Source organism: Lissotriton vulgaris, chromosome 11, assembly GCF_964263255.1.
Source record: "Lissotriton vulgaris chromosome 11, aLisVul1.2, whole genome shotgun sequence".
Taxonomy (NCBI): Eukaryota; Metazoa; Chordata; class Amphibia; order Caudata; family Salamandridae; genus Lissotriton; species Lissotriton vulgaris.
In genome coordinates this window covers 32,935,164-32,957,793 of record NC_141699.1, presented here as the reverse complement: position 1 = coordinate 32,957,793, position 22,630 = coordinate 32,935,164, and the positions used below count along the sequence as shown (strand labels likewise).

At 47.5% G+C, this 22,630-nt stretch overlaps 1 protein-coding gene across 1 annotated transcript in view; it reads left to right on the top strand.

The window, feature by feature from the left end:
- GLT1D1 (glycosyltransferase 1 domain containing 1) overlaps positions 1-22,610 on the top strand; it is a 499,139-nt gene extending 476,529 nt beyond the window's left edge. The window contains exon 12 of the mRNA XM_086942676.1: positions 21,941-22,610. Coding sequence (XP_086798802.1) covers positions 21,941-22,087 — 147 coding nt within the window. The 3' untranslated portion in view covers positions 22,088-22,610. The remainder of the gene's footprint in view (positions 1-21,940) is intronic.
- The last annotated feature ends 20 nt before the right edge of the window (positions 22,611-22,630 follow it).

Genomic DNA, 22,630 nt, shown 5'->3' with positions numbered 1-22,630 from the left:
CACCCATGCACACAAAGCGCTCCACAACATGGGCCCCGAATACCTCAACAACCGCCTCTCGTTCTACACCCCCACCCGCCAGCTCCGGTCCACCAGCCTCGCCCTCGCCACCGTCCCACGGATTCGCAGAACCACCACCGGAGGAAGATCGTTCTCCTACCTGGCAGCCAAGACATGGAACTCCCTCCCTGCACACCTACGACTGACCCAGGACCACCTCACATTCAGGAAAAACCTCAAGACCTGGCTATTCGAGCAGTAACAGCACCCCCCCCCCCCCGTCAGCGCCTTGAGACCCTCGCGGGTGAGTAGCGCGCTCTGCAAATGTATTGATTGATTGATTAAACAATAGAACCGGGATTGATGAATGCACCACAGTTTGGACCAGTTCACTTTATGCCAAGCTTGCGCGCAGTCTACGTAGCACAGGTATAATGAGAGGTGACAGTGTCAAAGCTTGTTGTATTTGTCATGAATAAATGACTCGCATGTGTCAGATGGGATACAGTGATCCGTTGCAGGGCAGCCAGAGCCACGCCCATGGCGGACCTGGGACCCAAGACGCCAGGAGTTATTGGATGTCATTGCAAGATGCGGGGTTGCCCCTGCCGCGTCTTGTGGGTCAAACCGGAAATCCTGGACTCACTTCCGGTAGCTTTTTTGTAAACTCTTTTATAGTCGATCGTAGTGTGCTTGTTGTGCAGAATCTTATAGTTAGGCTGGGCAGACCCTAATATCTACAGAGATAAGAAACATAACTTGATTTAAGAAATAATTGTAAACCTATGGTTTGTGGATTGTGGGCGTTGTCTTTCCTGCACTTGATTTCATAGCTCTTACCGATAGAAAAATTGAAAAATTTCGTACTGTATAACCAATACTGCTTCTTACCTGATGTGAAAGGAACGTTGGTCGAGCAGGTTGATCAGCGGCAAAAAGACCATTTAGTGCCTGAAAACCCTAATGAAATGGAAGCGTACACATATATTGACTCTAAGGTTGCTTATGGATCAACCAATTATCAATAATTGGTGGTGAGATGCCAAAAAAGGGTCCGATAAGTCTTCAGGTGAGATTTTTTCATATTGGAGGAGCCTCAAGGAAGTTTCTGTCACAAACATTCCGATTTGGATTTCACACACTCTTTACACACGCGAAATCTTCCGGCACACAAGTGAGGGCCGGATGGTGCACCAGGCTGTGCACTATTGACTGGATGAGTGTGTGACTCTTATAGACACGTCTAGGGAAAAGGGCAATTAAAAGATAAACTTTAGCTTCTCCTCTCCTCTGCACACGTGCAGTGTAGCAGATGCTTTTGTCGGCTTTGCTTGTGAGTTCCATGAACACACTGGACATTCGCAGCTGCATGAATAGCTCACGTGTAATTAACCAGGCACTCTTATATTACAACCAAAATTCAACGTGAAGAGTAGATCAGCAGTGTATTGGGCCACGCCTTCTCTGTCCTGGAAGTCACAGGTACCCAACAGTGTCCTCCTCTGTCGGTATATCACTGCCCTGGTGTCTGCAGGTGTCGTCTCAGCACCTGCGCGAGAGCTCTTGAAAGACACCCTCTCCAGCTGGTGGTGTTGGCATCATTGTGTGCCGGAAATGGGGTTCTTGCTGGTCAACCTCTTCTTCTGATGGTGATAGCATTGATGTATGCCGGGAAGGGGGTTCTTGCAAGTCAGCCTCTTCATCTGGTGGTGATAGCATCGATGTATGCCGGAAATGGGGTTCTTGCAGGTCAACCTCTTTATCTGGTGGTGATAGCATCGATGTATGCCGGGAATGGCGTTCTTGCAGGTCAACCTCTTCATCTGGTGGTGATAGCATCGATGTATGCCGGAAATGGGGTTCTTGCAGGTCAACCTCTTTATCTGGTGGTGATAGCATCGATGTATGCCGGGAATGGCGTTCTTGCAGGTCAACCTCTTCATCTGGTGGTGATAGCATCGATGTATGCGGGAAATGGGGTTCTTGCAGGTCAACCTCTTCATCTGGTGGTGATAGCATCGATGTATGCCGGGAATGGGGTTCTTGCAGGTCAACCTCTTCATCTGGTGGTGATAGCATCGATGTATGCCGGAAATGGGGTTCTTGCAGGTCAACCTCTTCATCTGGTGGTGATAGCATCGATGTATGCCGGGAATGGCGTTCTTGGGGGTCAACCTCTTCATCTGGTGGTGATAGCATCGATGTATGCCAGGAATGGCGTTCTTGCAGGTCAACCTCTTCTTCTGGTGGTGATAGCATCGATGTATGCCGGGAATGGGGTTCTTGCAGGTCACCCTCTTCATCTGGTGGTGATAGCATCGATGTATGCGGGAAATGGGGTTCTTGCAGGTCAACCTCTTCATCTGGTGGTGATAGCATCGATGTATGCCGGGAATGGGGTTCTTGCAGGTCAACCTCTTCATCTGGTGGTGATAGCATCGATGTATGCGGGAAATGGGGTTCTTGCAGGTCAACCTCTTCATCTGGTGGTGATAGCATCGATGTATGCCGGGAATGGGGTTCTTGCAGGTCAACCTCTTCATCTGGTGGTGATAGCATCGATGTATGCCGGAAATGGGGTTCTTGCAGGTCAACCTCTTCATCTGGTGGTGATAGCATCGATGTATGCCGGGAATGGCGTTCTTGGGGGTCAACCTCTTCATCTGGTGGTGATAGCATCGATGTATGCCGGAAATGGGGTTCTTGCAGGTCAACCTCTTCATCTGGTGGTGATAGCATCGATGTATGCCGGGAATGGGGTTCTTGCAAGTCAACCTCTTCATCTGGTGGTGATAGCATCGATGTATGCCGGAAATGGGGTTCTTGCAGGTCAACCTCTTCATCTGGTGGTGATAGCATCGATGTATGCCGGGAATGGCGTTCTTGGGGGTCAACCTCTTCTTCTGGTGGTGTTCGAATCAATATATGCCGGGAAGGGGGTTCCTGGAGGTCAGCGGCTTCTTCTGGTGGTGGTGTCCTCAGGGTTCTTGGAGGTCAACGTCTTCATCTGGTGGTATTCGCATCGATGTATGCTGGGAAAGGGGTGCTTGTTGGTCAAAGGTTTCATCTGGTGGTGATAGCATCTATGTATGCCGGGAAGGGGATGCGTGGTGGTCAAACTCTTCTTCTGGTGGTGTTGGAATCAATGTATACTGGGAAGCGGGTTCTTGGAGGTCACCCTTTTCATGAAGTGGTGTTGGCATCAATATATGCCGGGAAGGTGGTTTTTGGAGGTCAGCCGCTTCTTCTGGTGGTGTTAGTCAATCAATGTATACCAGGCAGGGGGTCCTGGAGGTCAGCCTCTTCTTCTTGGGGTGTTGTCCTCAAGCTATACTTGGAATGGGTTCTTGGAGGTCAGCCTCTTCTTGGGGTGTTGTCCTCAAGCTATACTGGGTACTGGGAATGGGTTCTTGTAGGTCAGCCTCTTCTTCTTGGGGTGTTGGCATCAATGTATACTGGGAAGGGGGTGCTTGGTGGTCAACCTCTTCATCTGGTGGTGTTGGCGTCAATGTATGCTGGAAAGGTGATTTTGGAGGTCAGTCTCTTCTTCTTGGGGTGTTGTCCTCAATTTATACTGAGAATGGGTTCTTGGAGGTCATGTCTTCATCTGGGGCTGTTGGCCTCAATGTATGCTGGGAAGGGGGTGCTTAGTGGTCAACCTCTCACGTGGTGGTGATAGCATCAATGTATGCTGGGAAGGGGGTGCTTGGTTGTCAACCTCTTCACATGTTGGTGAGAGAATCATTGTATGGTGGGAAGGTCCACCACCCCAGGTAGTACCAGGGTGTATTTGATTTTGATTTGATTTTTCTATTTGTATAGCGCGCGATTGCCCGAGGGCGTCTTGGCGCTGAGAAATCCGATGTGTGTGTGTGACTGTTGGTCTGATCCTGTCCAGCTTCCAGCTCTTTTCTGGGTTACATTATTTTCATGTTGTTAAAATCTGATGTAGCTAGCAGCTGGAGTCTGAAAACAGAAGCTCATTTATGTCAGTTTGTTCCATTGTGCCTCTGAGTGGATGCGGGTCTGGAAGGCGGCGCTGATGTGGTTTGCTGGCGCGCAGTCATTGTTGGCGCCTGACTCTACCGCGCGATGGCCAAGAGGCATTGCCTGCTGTCTTTCCTTGTCATCACAGGATAAATTGGACAGTTTTCAGCCTCTTGTCCTCGTCAAGCCCTGGCACTCTGATAGTGAGTGGGCACAAAGTGTGTCCCCTACGGCACGGCGGCTTCTCGCTCTGGCTTGGTCCATTCCTGCTACCAGTGGGAGTTGTGATGGAGTTGTCTCATTAGCAGTCGCACGAGGAGCCAGTTGTGTCTGAAGGCAGCATTGTTCACCACCAGCTACCGGTAGTCTAGCCAACCAGTTGGCTTTGGTACCTCACGCCCATCCATCCTTTCCAGGTGCTTCTTTGGTCTCTTCGGTGTCGATGCTGTGATCCACTCTGCTGCAGACGCGAGTTGTTCTCCTGACAGATATTGGTGGATCTTGTAATTTGCACTCCATCTTCAGTCTATTTTGAAAATGAATGCTTTAATATGTTTGTGCAAAAGCACTTTCTTGATGCTTGTTTACTAAACTTTTTGATTTTAGTTTAAATAGATGTTATAATCTATCCTTGCCTCCTCATTAGAAAGATGTTTCTGCCATGTGCGGTTGTCAACATTTTGTTTTCGTCATCGTTGCTGGTGGTACCTCTTCCTCTCTTTGGTTGGCCTGGTTCTCTGCTCTTCATTCTCAGTAGACGGATGCCCCCGCAAGAGGTATTTAGAGTTCACCAAATCGATAGTCATTTCACCGTCGGCGGCTACCGTCCCCAAGTGAAAGCTGTGACTGGGTTACTTTAGTGCTATGTAAAGGCACTCTAGCTTCATTAGCTGCTGCTATGGACAGGAACAGTTCTATGAAATCAAAGAACATTTTCCTTTCCGTGTTCTTACAGCATTATACAATCAACCATTGATAATCTAGTTATATAGAAATACATGTGTCACCATTTCCGGCCAAGAAACCCAGAGGCGGCGTATGCACTGGATACAAGGAGGCCCTAACCTTGCTGCCGAGAAATCGAAGAGTGGCAGTAGAAGGACACTCAGGGTGTAAAAGTAATAAATAACCGAGGGAAAAAAATTCCAGCCTACAGAACGACAAAAAAGGCGTAAAAGGAATCCTTAACATGGGGTACCAGTAAGCTGGCCGACCTGACGATATTAAAACTGAAGATTGATTTCACTTCTAAAGGGCAAGCATAAAGAAGGCCCTTTATAATTGGAGTGACCTAATCAATATCTAGATGGAAGTCTGAAGTACCATTTTTTAGTCAATATTCTGATCCTCTACAAATTACCATAAGAGGATTCATTATATGAAGATTGGATGTTTTTAATGTTCTGTCCTGAGGAAGGTGTTGTGCAAGAAACAAAGACACCGAAACGTGTCGACAAAAGGATAAAAAAAATGTATTGTTACATTGTGATTGATTTATGTATATTGTATTTCCTGTTATTTAGGCATCTGTGAAATACAGATTCTTTGGAAGTATTGTAAATAGAATAACGCCAATTGTGTTTAACTCTTTATGTAATAATCTTTATGCAAAAAAACATTTTATTGTTGTAAGAGCATCTATATGCTAATGTTTTTAATTGTACCAAGCAGGGTGCTTAGGAGCAGTCCTGAATTTTGCTTTTAAGAAATTAAAATATTGGAAAGATAAGTTTTCATGTGTTGTAGACATATGTATTTCTATATAACTAGATTATCAATGGTTGATTGTATAATGCTGTAAGAACTGGCACTATAATTGAAAAAACACAGAAAGGTAAATTTTCTTTGATTTCTTTGAAATACCCGGTCCTTTCTGGTTCACCTGGGGAAACTCTCTTCTTTTGGAGGCAGGAACAGTTCTATAACTCTCTCCTCTTTTGGAGACCACATTGAACTCTCTATTCTTTTGGAGAATACATTGACTCCTCCATCGTGGCTTCTGCTTTCCTTGACCTGGAGGCCGTCGCTTGGACGGACGCCTTCTACCGTTCACCCAGTTCCACCCCAGGCTTTGTCGACACCAATGCTTTGTGCGGGCCTCCATTCATTTCTTGCTCTCTTACCATAAGGTTTGCCATGTGCGGGGTGTGGGCATCGCCCTGCCTCAGACTCCAGACAGATTATCTAGTGCTGAAAAAGTCAAGCCTCCCTCGTGGCGCTTTTCCTGTTTTTCAGATTGAACCTACGCTGAGTCCTTCCAGTGGCTTCACCTGGAGTTCATGTGATGTGACTGAAGACGTTACACACCTGGAACTGTACAGAAAGTAATACCTCTTGAGGAGTCGGTGTGTGAGCTGGGATCTACTTCTTTCAGGTACTGTGTAAAAAGCAATAACTCAGAAGGCGGTGTGTGAGCCGGGATCTATCTTCCACACCAATCAGAGGTGAACCAGGGAGATCACTCATCTTAGACTTAGAGGGGACGAGGCTTGAGGACAAGACAACATGGCCGCTTGCTAGGGTATCTCCGGAACCCCCTTTCCACCTTGTCTATCTGTAGCACAGATCCGACCTCCACGGTGAACGAAATCTGCACCGGAGGAGAAGCGATGCCCACAGCCGCAATTCCGATCAAAATCGGACATCTGAGGCCGGAGAAAAGTTTGTTGGCGCCGGCGGCCTACTGCCCGAAAAAGCCGGGGACTCGATTAGCAGAGCTAGCCGCCGCGGACGTCGAGTGAGCGGGCAAACCCTCCAACTCGGGGAGGCGGAGAAACTTGGGGGTGCAGTTCGCCCCCACCCTATACCACCCCTGTCGCGGCACAACTGTAACCCCACACCCCGGCCTGCAGCCTGATAGCTGCATGCCAAATCAACGATGCCGAGGCTGGGCCCGACATCTATTCCGAAGCCTCGAGCGGGCCTCGGCATGCAAAGCTGTGCGGTGCTGGTGTGCGTGGGACCTCCACTCGCCGAGGGACATCCCCCGCCAAACCTGGGGCATAGCTGCACGGAGACTTGCTAAGTGCCGCCCGTGGCCGTGTGCGGAGTCCCGACGTGGCTGAGCCTGCCGCGAGGTGATCCTTGGATCGCGGCGGGCTCCAACGTCGTACATCCTGGTGAGGCCAAGAATTGGGGAGAAAGCGCCAGCCGGCCGATGGCGTGATCTGGAGCCCCTGAGCCATAACTACACCGCGCTGGAACTTTGTGAGACGGACACCACAGCTGAGTGCCACCCGAAGATATGCCACAGTGTGCCATGGGGTGAGTCGGTGGGGGGGACGGACTGCATGCGAGTGGGGCAGGCATTATCTCCATCCTCAAATGCCAATGCTGGCGACTGGCAGTGCCCCTTAGTGTGGAGCCCCCTCTTTCCCCACCCAGCCCCCCCTGCCTTGAAGTTTCTCTAGCTCCCTGCGCCCCGGGCAGGGCTGATGATCTACAGCTGAGAGAGCCCCGCAGCCTAAATAGTGTGCGACAATTACCGCAGGAACTGGCAGCAGCACCCATATAACCAACAGCCCGCTAGAAGCCCTCAATTGTTTGGCATTTTCCCGCTGACTCTCGCTGGCGCCAGGGTGAGGGGGATTGGACCTGTGGCACTCCCAAATGAAGTACAGTCTGCGTATCCTTCTGGGGAAACAACAAAAGCCTTGCACTGTCCAATGCTAAGGGCCCCTAGATGTCCCAGCAAAGCAGGCTTGACCGGTACACCTTCCCGAAGGCGGACCTGACTGAGCCAAAGGTGGTTAGTGACAAGCCACAGAGCGGAGCTGAGCAGGATCCTACTGAGCCCACAACGAAGGACTTAATGGCCGCTATCATAGGTGTCCGCACATCTATCGACACCCTCTCCTCGGAAGTGACACTGATCAGGGCTGACCTTACAAAATATAGAGAGATGGTCAAACAGTTGGAGATTACCACCGCCAGCCTTGTGGAGGACACTTCGCAACTACAAACGGACATTGGGGAACTACAAACATTCCGTAAGTTTACGAACAACAAGCTGAACGCTTATGAAGGGGACCTGAGACGCAATAACATCCGCGTTCTTGGCGTGCCAGAGAAATCGGTGGGTCCCGCTGTTGATCTGTTAATTGAAGATCTGATCTCGACAAAGCTACAGCCAAAGGGCCTTTCTAAATTGTTTGTGATAAAGAGAGCCCACAGATTGCCCGGGGGTCGCCCGAAGCCGGGGGCCCCCTCCGTCCGATACTGGCCCGGCTGCTCAATTATAGAGATAGGGACACAACTGTGTGTTCATTCTCCAGAAAGTAATCGTCAATAGTTTTGTTTAGGCCTTTCCATATTTTGGGGTTCATGAGGTACCAAGGATTTATTGGGGCCACTCGTCTCCACCTAGACAACTCGGTAATTACTTTCTTCCCCGACTTCACCCGGGCAGTGCAAATGTGTTGCGACGCTCCTTCCTTGATGTTAAACATAGGTTGAGGGAAAAGATCTCAAGTACGCCAAGCTCTTCCCTGCGCGTTTGAGAGTTGAAATTGAAGGAAAAACGCGCTTCTTTGACCTACCGGAGGTGGCATCTGATTGGCTGGACAGCCTTTGAACCTCACTGGAAAAGAACTCCACTGACCATTGAATAGTGCAACGAACTCTCAGGGAAACTTTGATGACTTTGAACAATCTGCTTTCTCCGTCATTAGAACACAGGCCACTGATATTTGGCCCATACTGGAATCGAACTTTATGCCGACGTATTGGACACTTTCATACCTGGTGGCCTGGGTATCCATCACGTACTACACTGGTTACCTGGAACGGTAGGAAGGGGGGCTAACAGGGCTCTAAGGCCTCCTCCGCGTTCTTCTTTCAGTAGAATAGTTGGGCGACAGGCACTCTGCATTTAAGAATCATGGGCAGTTCTGAGCCCGAAGTGCAGGGAAGCAGGGTGGTAGGATGTTGGGAGAGATTGTTGTTTATTTTGTTTGTTGTTTTTTTGCACTATCTCGACGGTACAATGCATAAACCTAACCCCACTAGTTGGGACCTGTCTATCTATTAATGGGAGCACAGTGTAACAAGGAATTCAAAATCTTAAGTTGGAATGTTAACGGATTGGGGGACAAGATCAAGAGAAGTGTTGTATTGCAGTATATTAAGAAACTATCACCATACATTGTGCTACTCCAGGAAACCCACCTCATAGGCAACACGTGCAAAGCGATGCACAGATGGGGTTACTCGATGGTGGCACACGTTAGCTTTACTTCCAGCTTCAGGGGTGTAGGCATTATGCAAAAAGTCATTTCCTCTTTCACTCACCTCCACATATGTAGACGATCGGGGCTGATACGTCGGGATCACAGTCTCTTGGGAGGGCCGAATTATCACTTTCATGTCAATATATGCACCTCCCGGGATGCAGGGCATAACATTCACTGACCTAAGTGCTGTACTGCTGACGTTGCCTGACGGACACCTAGTGCTCGGAGGCGACTTTAACTCAATATTATCGGGCTCACTAGACAGACACCCCCCTCGCACAACCTCCCAAGCTGCACATACCTTTTCCAGTTTCTTGGAGAGCATACAATCCGGACAAGATCCAGCACACTTTCCATTCAAGGGCATATAACAGCCTATCCCGCCTTGACAACATAATTGTCCTGGCTCCACAAATTACAGATATTCACGAAATCCGTCAACTGGTCAGAGGTATTTCCGATCATTCCCCTCTGTGGGTCCACATAGTTCTAGACCACACACAAGTGGCCCCAATAAATCCTTGGTACCGCATGAACCCCAAAATATGGAAAGGCCTAAACAAAACTATTGACGATTACTTTCTGGAGAATGAACACACAGTTGAGTCCCCCCAAATATTATGGGAAGCTTTCAAAATGGTGGTCCCAGGGCAGGCCCTTTCCCTTGTTACGGGCTCCAAAAAGGATCGGGTGAAAGACATCTCCGACATAGAACAGGAGCTTTATCGTCTAGAACAGGGTGTTAACTCAGATGCCACACCTGAAGCCCTTCACTCCCTCTGTCTGCTCCAGGATGAATACCGGGCTTTGGTTACTGATCGGGCCAGACTAATGGGACAGGATAGACTGGGCCGGATATATGACTGGGGTCGCAAGGCTGGCAAATTACTCACCTAGTTGGATAAGAAGAAGCAGGCCAACAGGCTCGTGCCAGAACTTAAAGGTACCGGCGGGTCCCCTGTGACAGATCCCCAAGACATAGCTAACCACTTTGTAGCTCACTTCCAAACAGTATATAGTTCAGTGGCACCATACCCTGAGGCAGATTTTTCTGATCTTATTAAAGATATTTCTCTCCCGAATCTGTCAGACTCAAACCAAACATTTATGGACGGTGCCCTAACTGCCGATGAATTAGCAACAGCTATAAGATCATTAAACTCGGGAAAATCCCTAGGCCCAAACGGCATTCCAATCGAGCTTTACAAACTTCGACCAGATAAATTGGCCCCCTATCTGAAATCCAGGTTTGAAGACAGCCTTAAGCAGGGCTCACTGCCATATGACCAGAGGATTGCCACTATTGTTACAATCCACAAGGAAGGGAAACCCAACACGGAGTGCACCTCCTGTCGACCTACATCGCTACTAAACTCAGAACCCAAAATTCTAGCTAAAGTACTTGCCACGAGGCTGATCAAAGTGATAGGTGATCTAGTCCACCCAGATCAATCAGGATTCCTGCCTAAAAGAAACACTGCTCTCAACCTGCGCTGATTGCATGGGATCCTGGGCAGAGTGCCGACGATATGCGAGGATGCCATTATAGTCTCCCTTGATGCCACAATGGCCTTTGATGAGTGGCCTTATCTTTTTGCAGTTCTTGCCAAACTAGGCTTTGAGCCAAATTTCTGCCACTGGGTACGACTGTTATAAAGCGCTCCAATGGCTCAGATAGTTGTGGACAACAGGGGGTCAGAGCCCTTCACACTCAGCCAAGGGGCCCGTCAGGGGTGCCCCCTTTCTCCCTTACTGTTCGCGTTGGCCCTTGAACCTCTTGTGGCATGGATCCGTAAGGATGTAATGATCCGCGGCTTGCGTTGGTTGGTGGACTGGGAGGACCGGATATCCTAATATGTGGACGATATTCTTCTTTATCTCACGTCCCTGAAGAGATGCCTGATAGCAGTCTTTGACATATTGGATATTTTTGGCAGGAATTCTGGGTTTCGCATCATTTGGCAAAAATCGCTTCTGTATGTTCTCTGGGGGACACCCCCCCTTTACCCTGAAACAGACTGATGACAGTAGTCTCAGAAGGCTTCAAATACTTAGGCATATTTATCTCTCTCGACTCCTCAGTCCGATATGCCCGTAATTTGATCCCACCAATGCAGAAGCTCAGAAGTGACATAACAAACTGGAAATCACTCCCGCTCTCACTACTGGGCAAAGCAGCATTATTTAAAATGATGTCTCTGCCCCGAATTCTGTACGCCCTGCAGAACTCAGCCGACCCTGTCCCAAACTCGTATTTTAAAGATCTCGAAGGGCTCCTGCGAGACCTTCTATGGGAAGGGAGACCGTGTATTGCTCTGAAAAAGCTGACAATTAGCTGGTACGATGGTGGAATCGGTTTACCCGATATTAAAAAATATTATTTGGCTGCGCATCGAGCAGCTATCAATCACTGCACATATGGTCGCCCTGACTACCCGGGGTTTCTAATGGATCGTTGGCTTCTACCCAACGGGACCTTCTCCCGGGCGCTATACTCAACACCAAACAAATACCCGCTCACCAGCCCCACCGACCACACAGTCAAAATCTGGCATTCTGCAACTAAGTGACTCGGCTGGCAAAACAAGCTGACTCTCGCCACGCCTCTGTGGGACTCACAAAGATTTGGATTCATGGGAAACTCAAAGGGGTTTGATAAATGGGACCTAATAGGCATCTCCCATGTCAAGGACCTCTGGTGCGCAGAGGGTGTGAAGCCCTTTAACGCTGTCCAAACTCAGTATGCCCTGGCAGATTCTGAGTTCTATCGATACCTACAAGTCAGACACTCGCTACAAACAGCATTTCCCAGTGACTCTACTCCGCCAGATACCTCCCCACTAGAGGAGGACTGGATGGCCACCTGCCTGACAAAGCCATTTCCCTGACATATCGAAAACTCATCAATAATATTCATTAAAAAAAAAAACTTTATTACGGCTATTACAGCCATAAAAGCACATTTAAATTTGCAGTACAATAGAACATGGTCCAAATCAATATGCAAGAATAAAAAATTATAGAACCACTAATATACACCTCTGCAGAACTACATGAACCTCGTTAATTGTGACAAGGAAGAACTTGATCAATAATAACATAATTATACAGATAAAAATTAATTTAAGAACTATAATTTAAGATAAAAACTTTAAGAACATTATTAAACACATCCTATAACTCATAAAGCGTCCATTATCAGTGTGCCACATAAAAAGAAAGTAATCTATCTCCCAGGCTAAGCTAAATCCCAATAACTTAATACAAAAATAGTTAAAACAAATTAAACAGTCACAAGCTGAGTGTTAGCCTTCAGCAAATACCTTCGTTTAAACCACATAGCAAGGAGAAATTTTGAAATTACAACATAGACTGGATCAGTATCTGTTTTTAAGATCCTAAAAAATGTGCTTAATTCCTTATACCCAAATTTCTACACAATTGCATGACCCATTTTGACCTGGCCTGTTTATATGCCGGGCAGAAGAGCAGCACATGAATTTCTGATTCCTCCTCCACTAAGCATCCAGGACAAGGGCGATGGGTTTCACCCGACCACTTATTAGTTATTGCAAAAAGCGGAAGAGTCCCATATCTAAATTGGAGAAATATCTTCCTTGCTAGTGCAGGCTGAATTGAGTCTAGCACCTGCTCAAATTGATAGTGTGACTTAAAACTTAAAACTTAAAAGAGGTACTAGGGGAGTGTTTATCGGCAAACCCAAAATGTGTCTCATAAACTTGTTTTCAGTGAGAGTTAGTACATTTGTTGAGCTATGCCCCCAAAGTTCGGCCCCATATAAAGAGGCTGACCCTGCTTGCACTTTATATATTTCCAGCGGTGTGCTTATAACCTTTGAAACACATCCCTTCTGAACTTTCAATATTCCCCCCGTCGCCTGAATTAGCTTCAAATTAGCCTTATTAATTTGGGGGCCCCATCCCATCTTATCCATTAGGGATAGACCCAAATAATCGAAAACATGGACGCGCTCAAGCGGCATATCTTCCATCATTGGGTGTGGGCAATTAGTAGAGTTTGCATTGAAGACCATATATTTTGTCTTGCTAATGTTAACTAAAAGATTCCTCCTTTTGCAAAACTGACTAAATTCCGTTAGTACTCGCTGCATCCCCATAGGTGACTTCGAGAGGAGCTGCGTATCATCCGCAAACATTAATGCAGGAAATTTGCGAGATGATGTCTTAGGGGAATCTAGATCCTTAACGCCAAGTAGATCTTCAATTAAGCCATTTAGAAAAAGGGAAAAGAGGGTGGGCGCGAGCACACAGCCCTGCCTCACCCCTTTGTCTACAGGGAAGGAGGCTGTCAATTGGCCATTCTTACCGTATCTTACTCTGGCATATGTATCCTCGTGGTGGAGTTTGAGTTGGAAACAAAGGTAAGATGGGACTCCCATGTCCAGCAATATACCCCAGAGCTGGTCACAGTCAACCATATCAAACGCAGATTTCAAATCCACGAAGGTGAGATACAGACTCCCACCTTCCAAGATCACGTGCTTCCAATAAATTAACTGGAGCCTAAACAGCTGATCTACAGTTGAAATCTTAGCTCTAAAGCCGGCTTGCAACAGAGTTAATATGTCACGGTCTTCCATCCAATCCTGTAATATTCCTAATAGCACCCTCCCAATTTTTTTTCGAGTAACATCGATAAGTCTAATTGGCCTGTAATTTACTGGTTCACACGGGGACCCTTTTTTATAGATCAGAACGATCTCAGCACCAGCCCACGTTGGCGGTGCTGGAAGGCCTTGTAAAATTGCATAAAAGAGTGATAGTAGGTATGGAGCCCACACTGTCTGTTCATTTTTAAACAAGTCCCCAGGGACTCTATCCAATCCAGGGGCTTTGATAGGTTGCAATTTAGCTAAAGCAGATACGACCTCGCCTATAGTACATGGGGGAATATCCAATAAAACGTCAGGATTAAAATGACACACTGTGATCTTGCTGGCACTTAGATCAATAGAAGAACTTGAGTATAGTCCCTTAAAATATAGATACCAAGCTTCCTCATCAATATGTAGGTGAAGGGTGGTCCTACCGTCCACTTTCCCTGTATGGACCGAATTCCAGAAACTTCTACTGTCTTTTGAGTCCAAAGTCTTCTTGATAACCTGCCACCTATCTGCTTCCCACTCAATTTTAGCTCTTGCAATTATTTTCTTAAAGGCCGGCCTATTTTCCTTAATACAAGCATTGTCGGCCCCCTTAAGCGAGGTCAACAGGGCTTGTTTTCCTTCCCTACAGTCCCTAGTATATCAGGATGTTTTATATTTACCAACTTTCTGATTGCTAGGGGCACTGTTGAAGAAGAAATCCGCCAAGACTCGGACCATTTCTTGGTGAATATTTCCTAGGTCGCTGTCAGGGTCCAACTTGGTTGTATTTTCTGTCGCTAGGCTTGCTTTCTTCAGGAGGGGTGTGATGCTCATATACAATTTTGACATTGTTTCCTGCGATTGGTTAATTTTGGCCCATCTGATTAGTCTCCCTCCTTCAACAACAACCAATTTATTTGGATGTGTCTCGTCAAGGACTCGACCCAAACCCCCATCTGGAAATCTAGCACTGTAACTAGCGGATTATGATCACTTTCGCAACGTGCTATGACACTAAAATCCGCCATATTATGCCAGATCTCTACGCTAATCAAAGTATAATCAATTACAGTAGCCTGACCAACTCTCTTAAATGTAGGGCACCCGGGATTATCACCAGGAAATCGTCCATTGCAGGCCCTCAAAGAGAAGGACAGGGTTAGGGAGGTTGACTGGAGAACTAGAGGTGTCCAGCTCCGAATCGGATACATATTAGGTGCCGGGATTGACCAAATGGCATCCTCATCGCTAGTAATGGGCTGCGAAATACCACTTAAGGGTTCAAAGTGGCAGTTATAATCCCCCCTATTAGAATATACGTATTCCCTGCTAATGAATTAAGAAGATTTAGCAAGGAATCTAACGTCGGGGAGATCCCGCCATACGGGACTGGTCGGGAATAAATATCAATAATTGCTAATTTCGGTAGTTTATTATGTGACAAGAGGACACATGAGATATCCGGGGATAATGTTTCTACTTTCTTAACCTTGCAACCTAGGTGGGAAGCTACCTAGATACATAACCCCCCCGATGGTCTACCCTTCGGTCCTTTCACTGCCGCCTCGCAATATGCCACATACCCTACCCTATATTGGGGGTCTACGGCCGAAGTTTCCTGGAATAGGCAGATCTCGGGAGAGTCGATATAGTCCCCCCAATCCGACTGCTCTAATTTAGACACGAGGCCTGCAATGTTCCAGGATAGAATTCTAGGACCTCCGGCAATCAATTGTTTACTTGACCTGACATTGCCCTCCACTTCAGCCCTATCAACCCTTCCAGGGCTACAAGTTCCACTAGGGATTAGCACCGATTCCATTGGCGACAATCAACAATGGGACTGCCAGAGCTTATTACGTTTAAAGCAAGAATGTTCTCCAGCTCCTCCACTTCCTTAGCTAAGCACACTTAGGAATCAGTAATGACACCCTCTTCGTTATTTAGCATTGATTGTTGGTTTAGATCAACACTCCCTATTTCCCCTAGGTGTACGTGATCTTCGGGGATTGTATCCATGTGAGAAGCAGCTGGTATCAGTCAGTCCACCAGATCCAATACACTGAATCTATTACTAAGGGGTACTGCTGCCAGATACTCACTACTCTCCCCATCTACTCTGCCGGTCCATGTGGCTGACCGGCCTGTCCTGCCCCTATGCAGGTCGTGCTTAGCAAAATTGGGCATATAATCTTGTGGGATATAAAAATAACTTAAATCCCTAGCCTGGATGGAGGATCGCGAGTATTTCTGCAAGCCCAAACAAACGTGTTCTACCACCTTAGGTTCTTTAAAATAATGACAATACAGTCCCCTACTATATTTTGTGGTCTACGACCTACCCAGCTCACTCTTCTCACAAATAAAATCTGGCATTGTACATCTCGAGGGAGAGGTCTGTTGTTATTTAGCCAACTTTACCATTTTCCAGTTCTGGAACACCAGTCAAAACAACAACGTAAGGTGTACAATCGGAGGGGGTAAGTCTAAATGGGGGAAGAGTTCTTTGCATCCTTCCCAATGAGGCTACTCCTGGAAACTACATCAACTTTTTGGGACAAGCCCTCAGCTTCCCCATGGTTACTACACCTATCATCCCGTGTCTCTAAGCCCGCTATGTTACTCCCACTCGCTACTTCACCCCTTGGCTCTATAGAGTCCGTTAATTGCACAGCCAAGTCCACATGCGCTGGTAGATTGGAGCTAGTATGAGCCAATGTACCCCTTGGTCCCTCCCTCACCGTCACATAATTTTGACCACAGCTCCCCAGCTTATTCTTAATACCTCCCAGGGTAGACATTGTCAGTTCTTCAAATTTTTTTAGCCTACTCTCAATTGATGATAGTCTTTCTATTAGAGGCTCTAGGGACGATGTTATGAGGGCTCCTATTTTTCGCCAGTGGATCTCTTCACACTGCGACATTCCAGTGGCAATCTCAGCCATATTCACACCCTTAGCTACAGATAATAGTTCCTGGGCGGTTTCAATAGTAGGAATCTCTTCAATTACCACATCACTAGGTTTGCTTAATTTGGCAATCTTGGGCTTCTTTCCCTTCTGCTGGGCACCCCCACGCTTCCTCTTTGAAGCAACCCCCTGTATATGTTCCTTAAGATGTGGGGGCTCTTTAGGTACTTCTACAATGCACGTGGTTGGACATTAGTTGGATTTGACGATACACTGCATGGCAATGACGTGGGGTGTAAAATTGCTCCATCGATATGGGGGGGCCCTACAGCTTGTTGTTCGCTTGTGCTCTAGATCTGCAGCCCAGGAGAGAGAACGGGAACAGACTGAGAGTGTCTTTCTGGTGTGCAAACGTTCGCTATACCCCCCAAAGATGATCGTTTAGGGAACGCGGGGTCCATAGAGAGACGACGCTCAGTGATAGTTATCTCATGGGCAAGCACAGATGTAGCCCTCGTTATGAACTGATCGAGGGTTCCAGCAACATAACCCGCTCTTGCGGCTTTCCTCCCTCTTCCCTCACGTGCAGTCATTTCTGTTTCAATAAAGTCAAATATCAATTAAGTTCCACTTACTAGAAAAACAGCCTAACCTTTAATATAGGAAATCTCAGAGGGGGGCCCAGCCCAGCCTCGCCCTGTCTCGCCCAGTCTCGAACGGGCCCGCCCTTGGCCCGGGCTTTGCCCGGCGTGCGCCAGCGCGCGTCCCGCGAAGCGGGGACCGCGAGCAGTTATGTAGCACTTGTGGGCGGGGCGGGCAGGCACAGGTGAACAAGATTACGGGGCTCCTAGTCCTTGGAGTCCACCATCAGCAACCCAGCAAAAGTTTTCAGCTACGAGTGGCCCCCGCGAAGCGGGGGCCGTGAGCAGTTATGTAGCGCTTGTGGGCGGGGCGGGCAGGCACAGGTGAACAAGATTACGGGGCTCCTGGTCCTTGGAGTCCACTATCAGCAACCCAGCAAACGTTTTCAACTATGAGCGGCTCCCGCTTCTCGGAGGCCGCGAGCAGTTATGTAGCGCTTATGGGCGGGGCGGGCAGGCACAGGTGAACAAGATGACGGGGCTCCTGGTCCTTGGAGTCCACTATCAGCAACCCAGCAAAAGTTTTCAGCTACGAGCGGCTCCCGTGAAGCGGGGGCTGCGAGCAGTTATGTAGCGCTTGTGGGCGGGCGGGCGGGCAGGCACAGGTGAACAAGATCACGGGGCTCTTGGTTCTTGGAGTCTCCCCTATCAGCAACCCAGCAAAAGTTTTCAGCTACGAGCGCCCCCCGCGAAGCGGGGGCCGCGAGCAGTTATGTAGCGCTTGTGGGCGGGGCGGGCAGGCACAGGTGAACAAGATTACGGGGCTCCTGGTCCTTGAAGTCCACTATCAGCAACCCAACAAACGTTTTCAGCTACGAGCGGCTCCCGCTTCGCGGGGGCCGCGAGCAGTTATGTAGCGCTTGAGGGCGGGGCGGGCAGGCACAGGTGAACAAGATTACGGGGCTCCTGGTCCTTGGAGCCCACTATCAGCAACCCAGCAAACGTTTTCAGCTACGAGCAGCTCCCGCGAAGCGGGGACCGCGAGCAGTTATGTAGCGCTTGAGGGCGGGGCGGGCAGGCACAGGTGAACAAGATTACGGGGCTCCTGGTCCTTGGAGTCCACTATCAGCAACCCAGCAAAAGTTTTCAGCTACGAGCGGCTCCCGCGAAGCGGGGACTGCGAGCAGTTATGTGGCGCTTGTGGGCGGGGCGGGCAGGCACAGGTGAACAAGATTACGGGGCTCTTGGTTCTTGGAGTCTCCCCTATCAGCAACCCAGCCAAAGTTTTCAGCTACGAGCGGGCTCAGCTACGAGCGGCCCCCTATTGAAACTACAAGACAAATGGACGGACTAGAATTAGATGATGAAACTCGGCAGGAAGCGGTCTCCTCTCCCAAAACAGTTGCGATCCTGGCGCGACTAAAGATCCTCCACAGAATTTACATAACTGGTCCCCAGCTGGTGCACATGGGTGGACTGACGGATGGCTCTTGTAGGAGGGGATGCGCACAAGTGGGTACATTCATACATATACTATGCCACTGCGAGCAGATCCAGGAATATTGGCGCAACAAACACACAATCATGAGGGAAGTGTTGGGGGTTGAAATCAAACCGGAAGCGCCCAGGTGCCCCTTAATATCTGGGAACCTACCGACCTCAACACTTATACTGCGCAATGGGTCACGCTTGGCTGCATGATCGGCAAGAGAAATATTGCGCAGCTCTGGGGAGCCCCACACCCGCCCACGGTCACAGATTGGAAGCGAGATGTTGACTGGTGTATGCTAAGAGAAAAAACAGTTTATGTGGCCCGTGGATGCCCCACAAATGGTCCAGGATTTGGGCCCCCTGGAATGCATACCGTGGCGATATATGTACCCCTCCCCGTGATGCTGATGGTGATGATCCCCCCCATCCCCGTGATTTTCAATGTACTATGCTGCTATATTTGTATGTAACTTAATTTCACTGTAACCCCTTTATTGATTTTGTGAATATGTACCTTCATGTCGAGAAAGTTTAATAAAAAAGATTTATTAAAAAAATAATACAAACTTAAAAAACACAACTCCTAACTAGGCTTTGGATTTTGTAATTTAAATTAATTTTCTTTATTCAGAAGTTTAGAATTGTTGGAATTGTTATTTTGAGAGGTTACATTTTTAACGACTTTAACAAAAACAAATATTCCATCTAGGACTTAAAAAATATGTATTTATCAATTACTAGCAGCCCGTTCCGACGTTGTCCGGGTATGAATTGCTGCCATCCGGTAGTATATTGTTTTGTAGGATTTCGTTTTGATAGCATTTCTTATCTGTGACAGGCCTGTGAAATGCTCCGATTCACAGTGCACTGCTGATGCACTTAAGAGTGCGCGTTCAGTAGTGTGTGAACTCGAGTTTCCCTACTTTGGAGAAGTGTGGCTCAATGGTTAGAGCGGCAGACCCTGATGCAGAGGCCTAGTCCGGGTCCAGGGTTCAATTCCCTGCCTCGGCGGGTCTTGGGCTCAAAAATTCCACAGACCTGATAATTCTCGCCTCGGTGCCTATTCCAATCATGGAGTCCCACTCTGCAACTCTGTGCTATAGCTTGCTTAATCTCCACAACGGCCCCCACAACGCTAAGGAGGCCTGGCCTCCACCTTGGGGGTGCCCAGGAGTGGACGCCTCACAGGGAAAGCAAGGATGGGTTCCACAGCGGTATTCGTACAAGCGCCTTGAGACCCTTGCGGGTGAGTAGTGCGCTATACAAGTATCAATTTACATTTACTTTATTTTTCCTTGCAATATTATATAGCGCGAACTCGACAACATGGCATGAGCACAATTTACATTACAGAAGAACACATTCATTTGTGGTAGGCACGGGGAAACAAAGTGATTTGCCTGGAATCACAGGATGTTGAACTGATGCCGAGATTCGAACATAGCTCCCCAGCTTTAAAGTTCGCAATTCTAGAACTTGTGGCGGGAGGTGTGTCTAATAGTGTATGTCGGTGTTGGCCATCAATGAGAGAGACCGGTGCATTTTTCAAATGGGTGGTGAAAAAATATAAGTATGTTGCTGGAGATGTGGGCCGCCGTGCCACCAATGTACTTACCGGGGGAGGGTAAACACCCATTATTCCGCAACTTTCTTTCCGCATACCATCACTCCGCATACTTTCATTACCAAAGTACCATGACTCCGCAATGCCATTATAACGCATGGCATTACATTTTATATGCTTTTACCACGCATACATTTACAACGAAATTCGTTGTAAATGCATGAATGATAAAAGCTTTTTTTTTTATATTTGGATAAGGTAAGTATGGGTGTAGGGGTATATGTTTTGGGGTACTGAGGTATATGTTTTGGGGTGTTTGGGTATTTTAAGGGTTCAGATATAGTTTTGGGTTATGGGGTACAGGGGTAGTTTTAGGGTTTAGGGATAGGTATGGGTTTTGGGGTGCAGGGGTATTTTTAGGTTTCAGGGCTAGGTTTGGGCTTTGGGGTATAGGGGTAATTTTATGTTTCAGGGGTAGGTTTGGGTTTTGGGGTACAGGGGTATTTTAAGGGTTCAGGGCTAGGTTTGGGTTTTGGGGTACCTGGGTATTTTTTGTGTTCAGGGCTAGGTTTGGGTTTTGGTGTACAGGGGTATTTTAGGGTTCAGGGGTAGGTTTGGGTTTTGGGGTACAGGGGTATTTTAAGGGTTCAGGGCTAGGTTTGGGTTTTGGGGTACAGGGGTATTTTAGGGTTCAGGGGTGGTTTTGGGGTACAGTGGTATTTTTAGGGTTTAGGGCTAGGTTAGGGTTTTGGGGTACAGGGGTATTTTTAGGTTTCAGGGCTAGGTTTGGGTTTTGAGGTACAGAGGTATTTATAGGGTTCAGGGCTATGTTTGGGTTTTGGGGTACAGGGGTATTTTTAGGGTTTAGGGATAGGTTTGGATTTTGGGGTACAGGGTATATTTATAGGGTTAAGATGGGTTCATGTTTAAGGGTGTTGGGGTATTTTAAGAAGTAAGGGTGGGTTATGATTATGGGGTGCAGGGGTATTTAAAGGGATCAGGGTGGGATTAGCACACGATATGAGACATGGCATGAAGGGCGGAACGTACCACACGCCCCCAGCATTTGTCATGCCCCCAGCACACGCCCACAGCACAACGCAGACACGCCCACAAAGGACTACTTTGCTGACACAGTTCTTTTACCTTTTAAATGTATATGGTGGGCGTCTGCATAGCCTATGTCCTTCTGCTGCAACTGCCCTTTCCAACGCTGTATTGGGTGTTGTGATTGGTGCTGTGGTTCCTAAGATTACCCGCCTCAAAGGTTTGGGCTCTCTCTTTATTATATTAGTATAGATAAAACGTTATAAAACGTTATAAAACACAGCCATGAGTTCTGAAAGCTAATGGTTATATATGAACTTCACTTAGGATATGTTAAAAATTGTAGGACTTGGATGAAAAAGTGAAAATTGTTTTGACTGGCTACGTGAAAAGCATACACTTTATCCTGGGTTTCAGGAAATGTGAAATTGTTTAAAGGTTGGAAAAGAGAGAGACTATTAGTTTCAAGTTTATAGATAACTTTTACCTGTTTCTTTTCTCAGGAATTTGTTCAGCTTGCTCAGAGACTTATAGACGTTCCTTCTTTGAGGACTCGGATTGTGGCAAACGCGAAGGAATATGTGAAGAAACATCACTCGTGGGAGCTGGAAAGAGAAGTTTATCAGAGCCTCGTGGTCGGCCTCCAATGACCAGTGCCCATCGAGGGGGGGACCCCTGCTCAGAGCCTGCCATCTCCTGGGCTCAATGTGGCAATCATGTTGAAGATGGACCCCTGGCTGCCCCGGGTGGGAGTCATTGTGTGGTTAACACGGTGCCATAATAGGACATGTGACATACCTGCAGCACGTGCCACCAGATGCAGAACCATACCCCATAGTACAATTTCAGAACTGAGGGTGAACAATGGAAATCGGTGGCCTTTCACATGTTTCTTAATTTCACGTGTATTTTGTTTACCTTTCTTATTTATATAACATTTTCATGGAAGGGTTTTTTTCAAGTGTGGAGATGTAATTCTTTATTTAATCATACTTGGATGTCAATGCAATCATTTGAAAGAAATCTCAGGGCATGGAACTTTAAACTCTGTTTTGCCACAACATTTAAATCCTTTTTTCTTGAAAGAACTTTAGTGTTCATTTATTTTATCTTTTTGGATTGTTTTTTCAATTGGGTCTTAAAAGCAGCCAGCTCGTAAAACCTTAAATCTTTCTCTTGGTCTCTGTTATTTT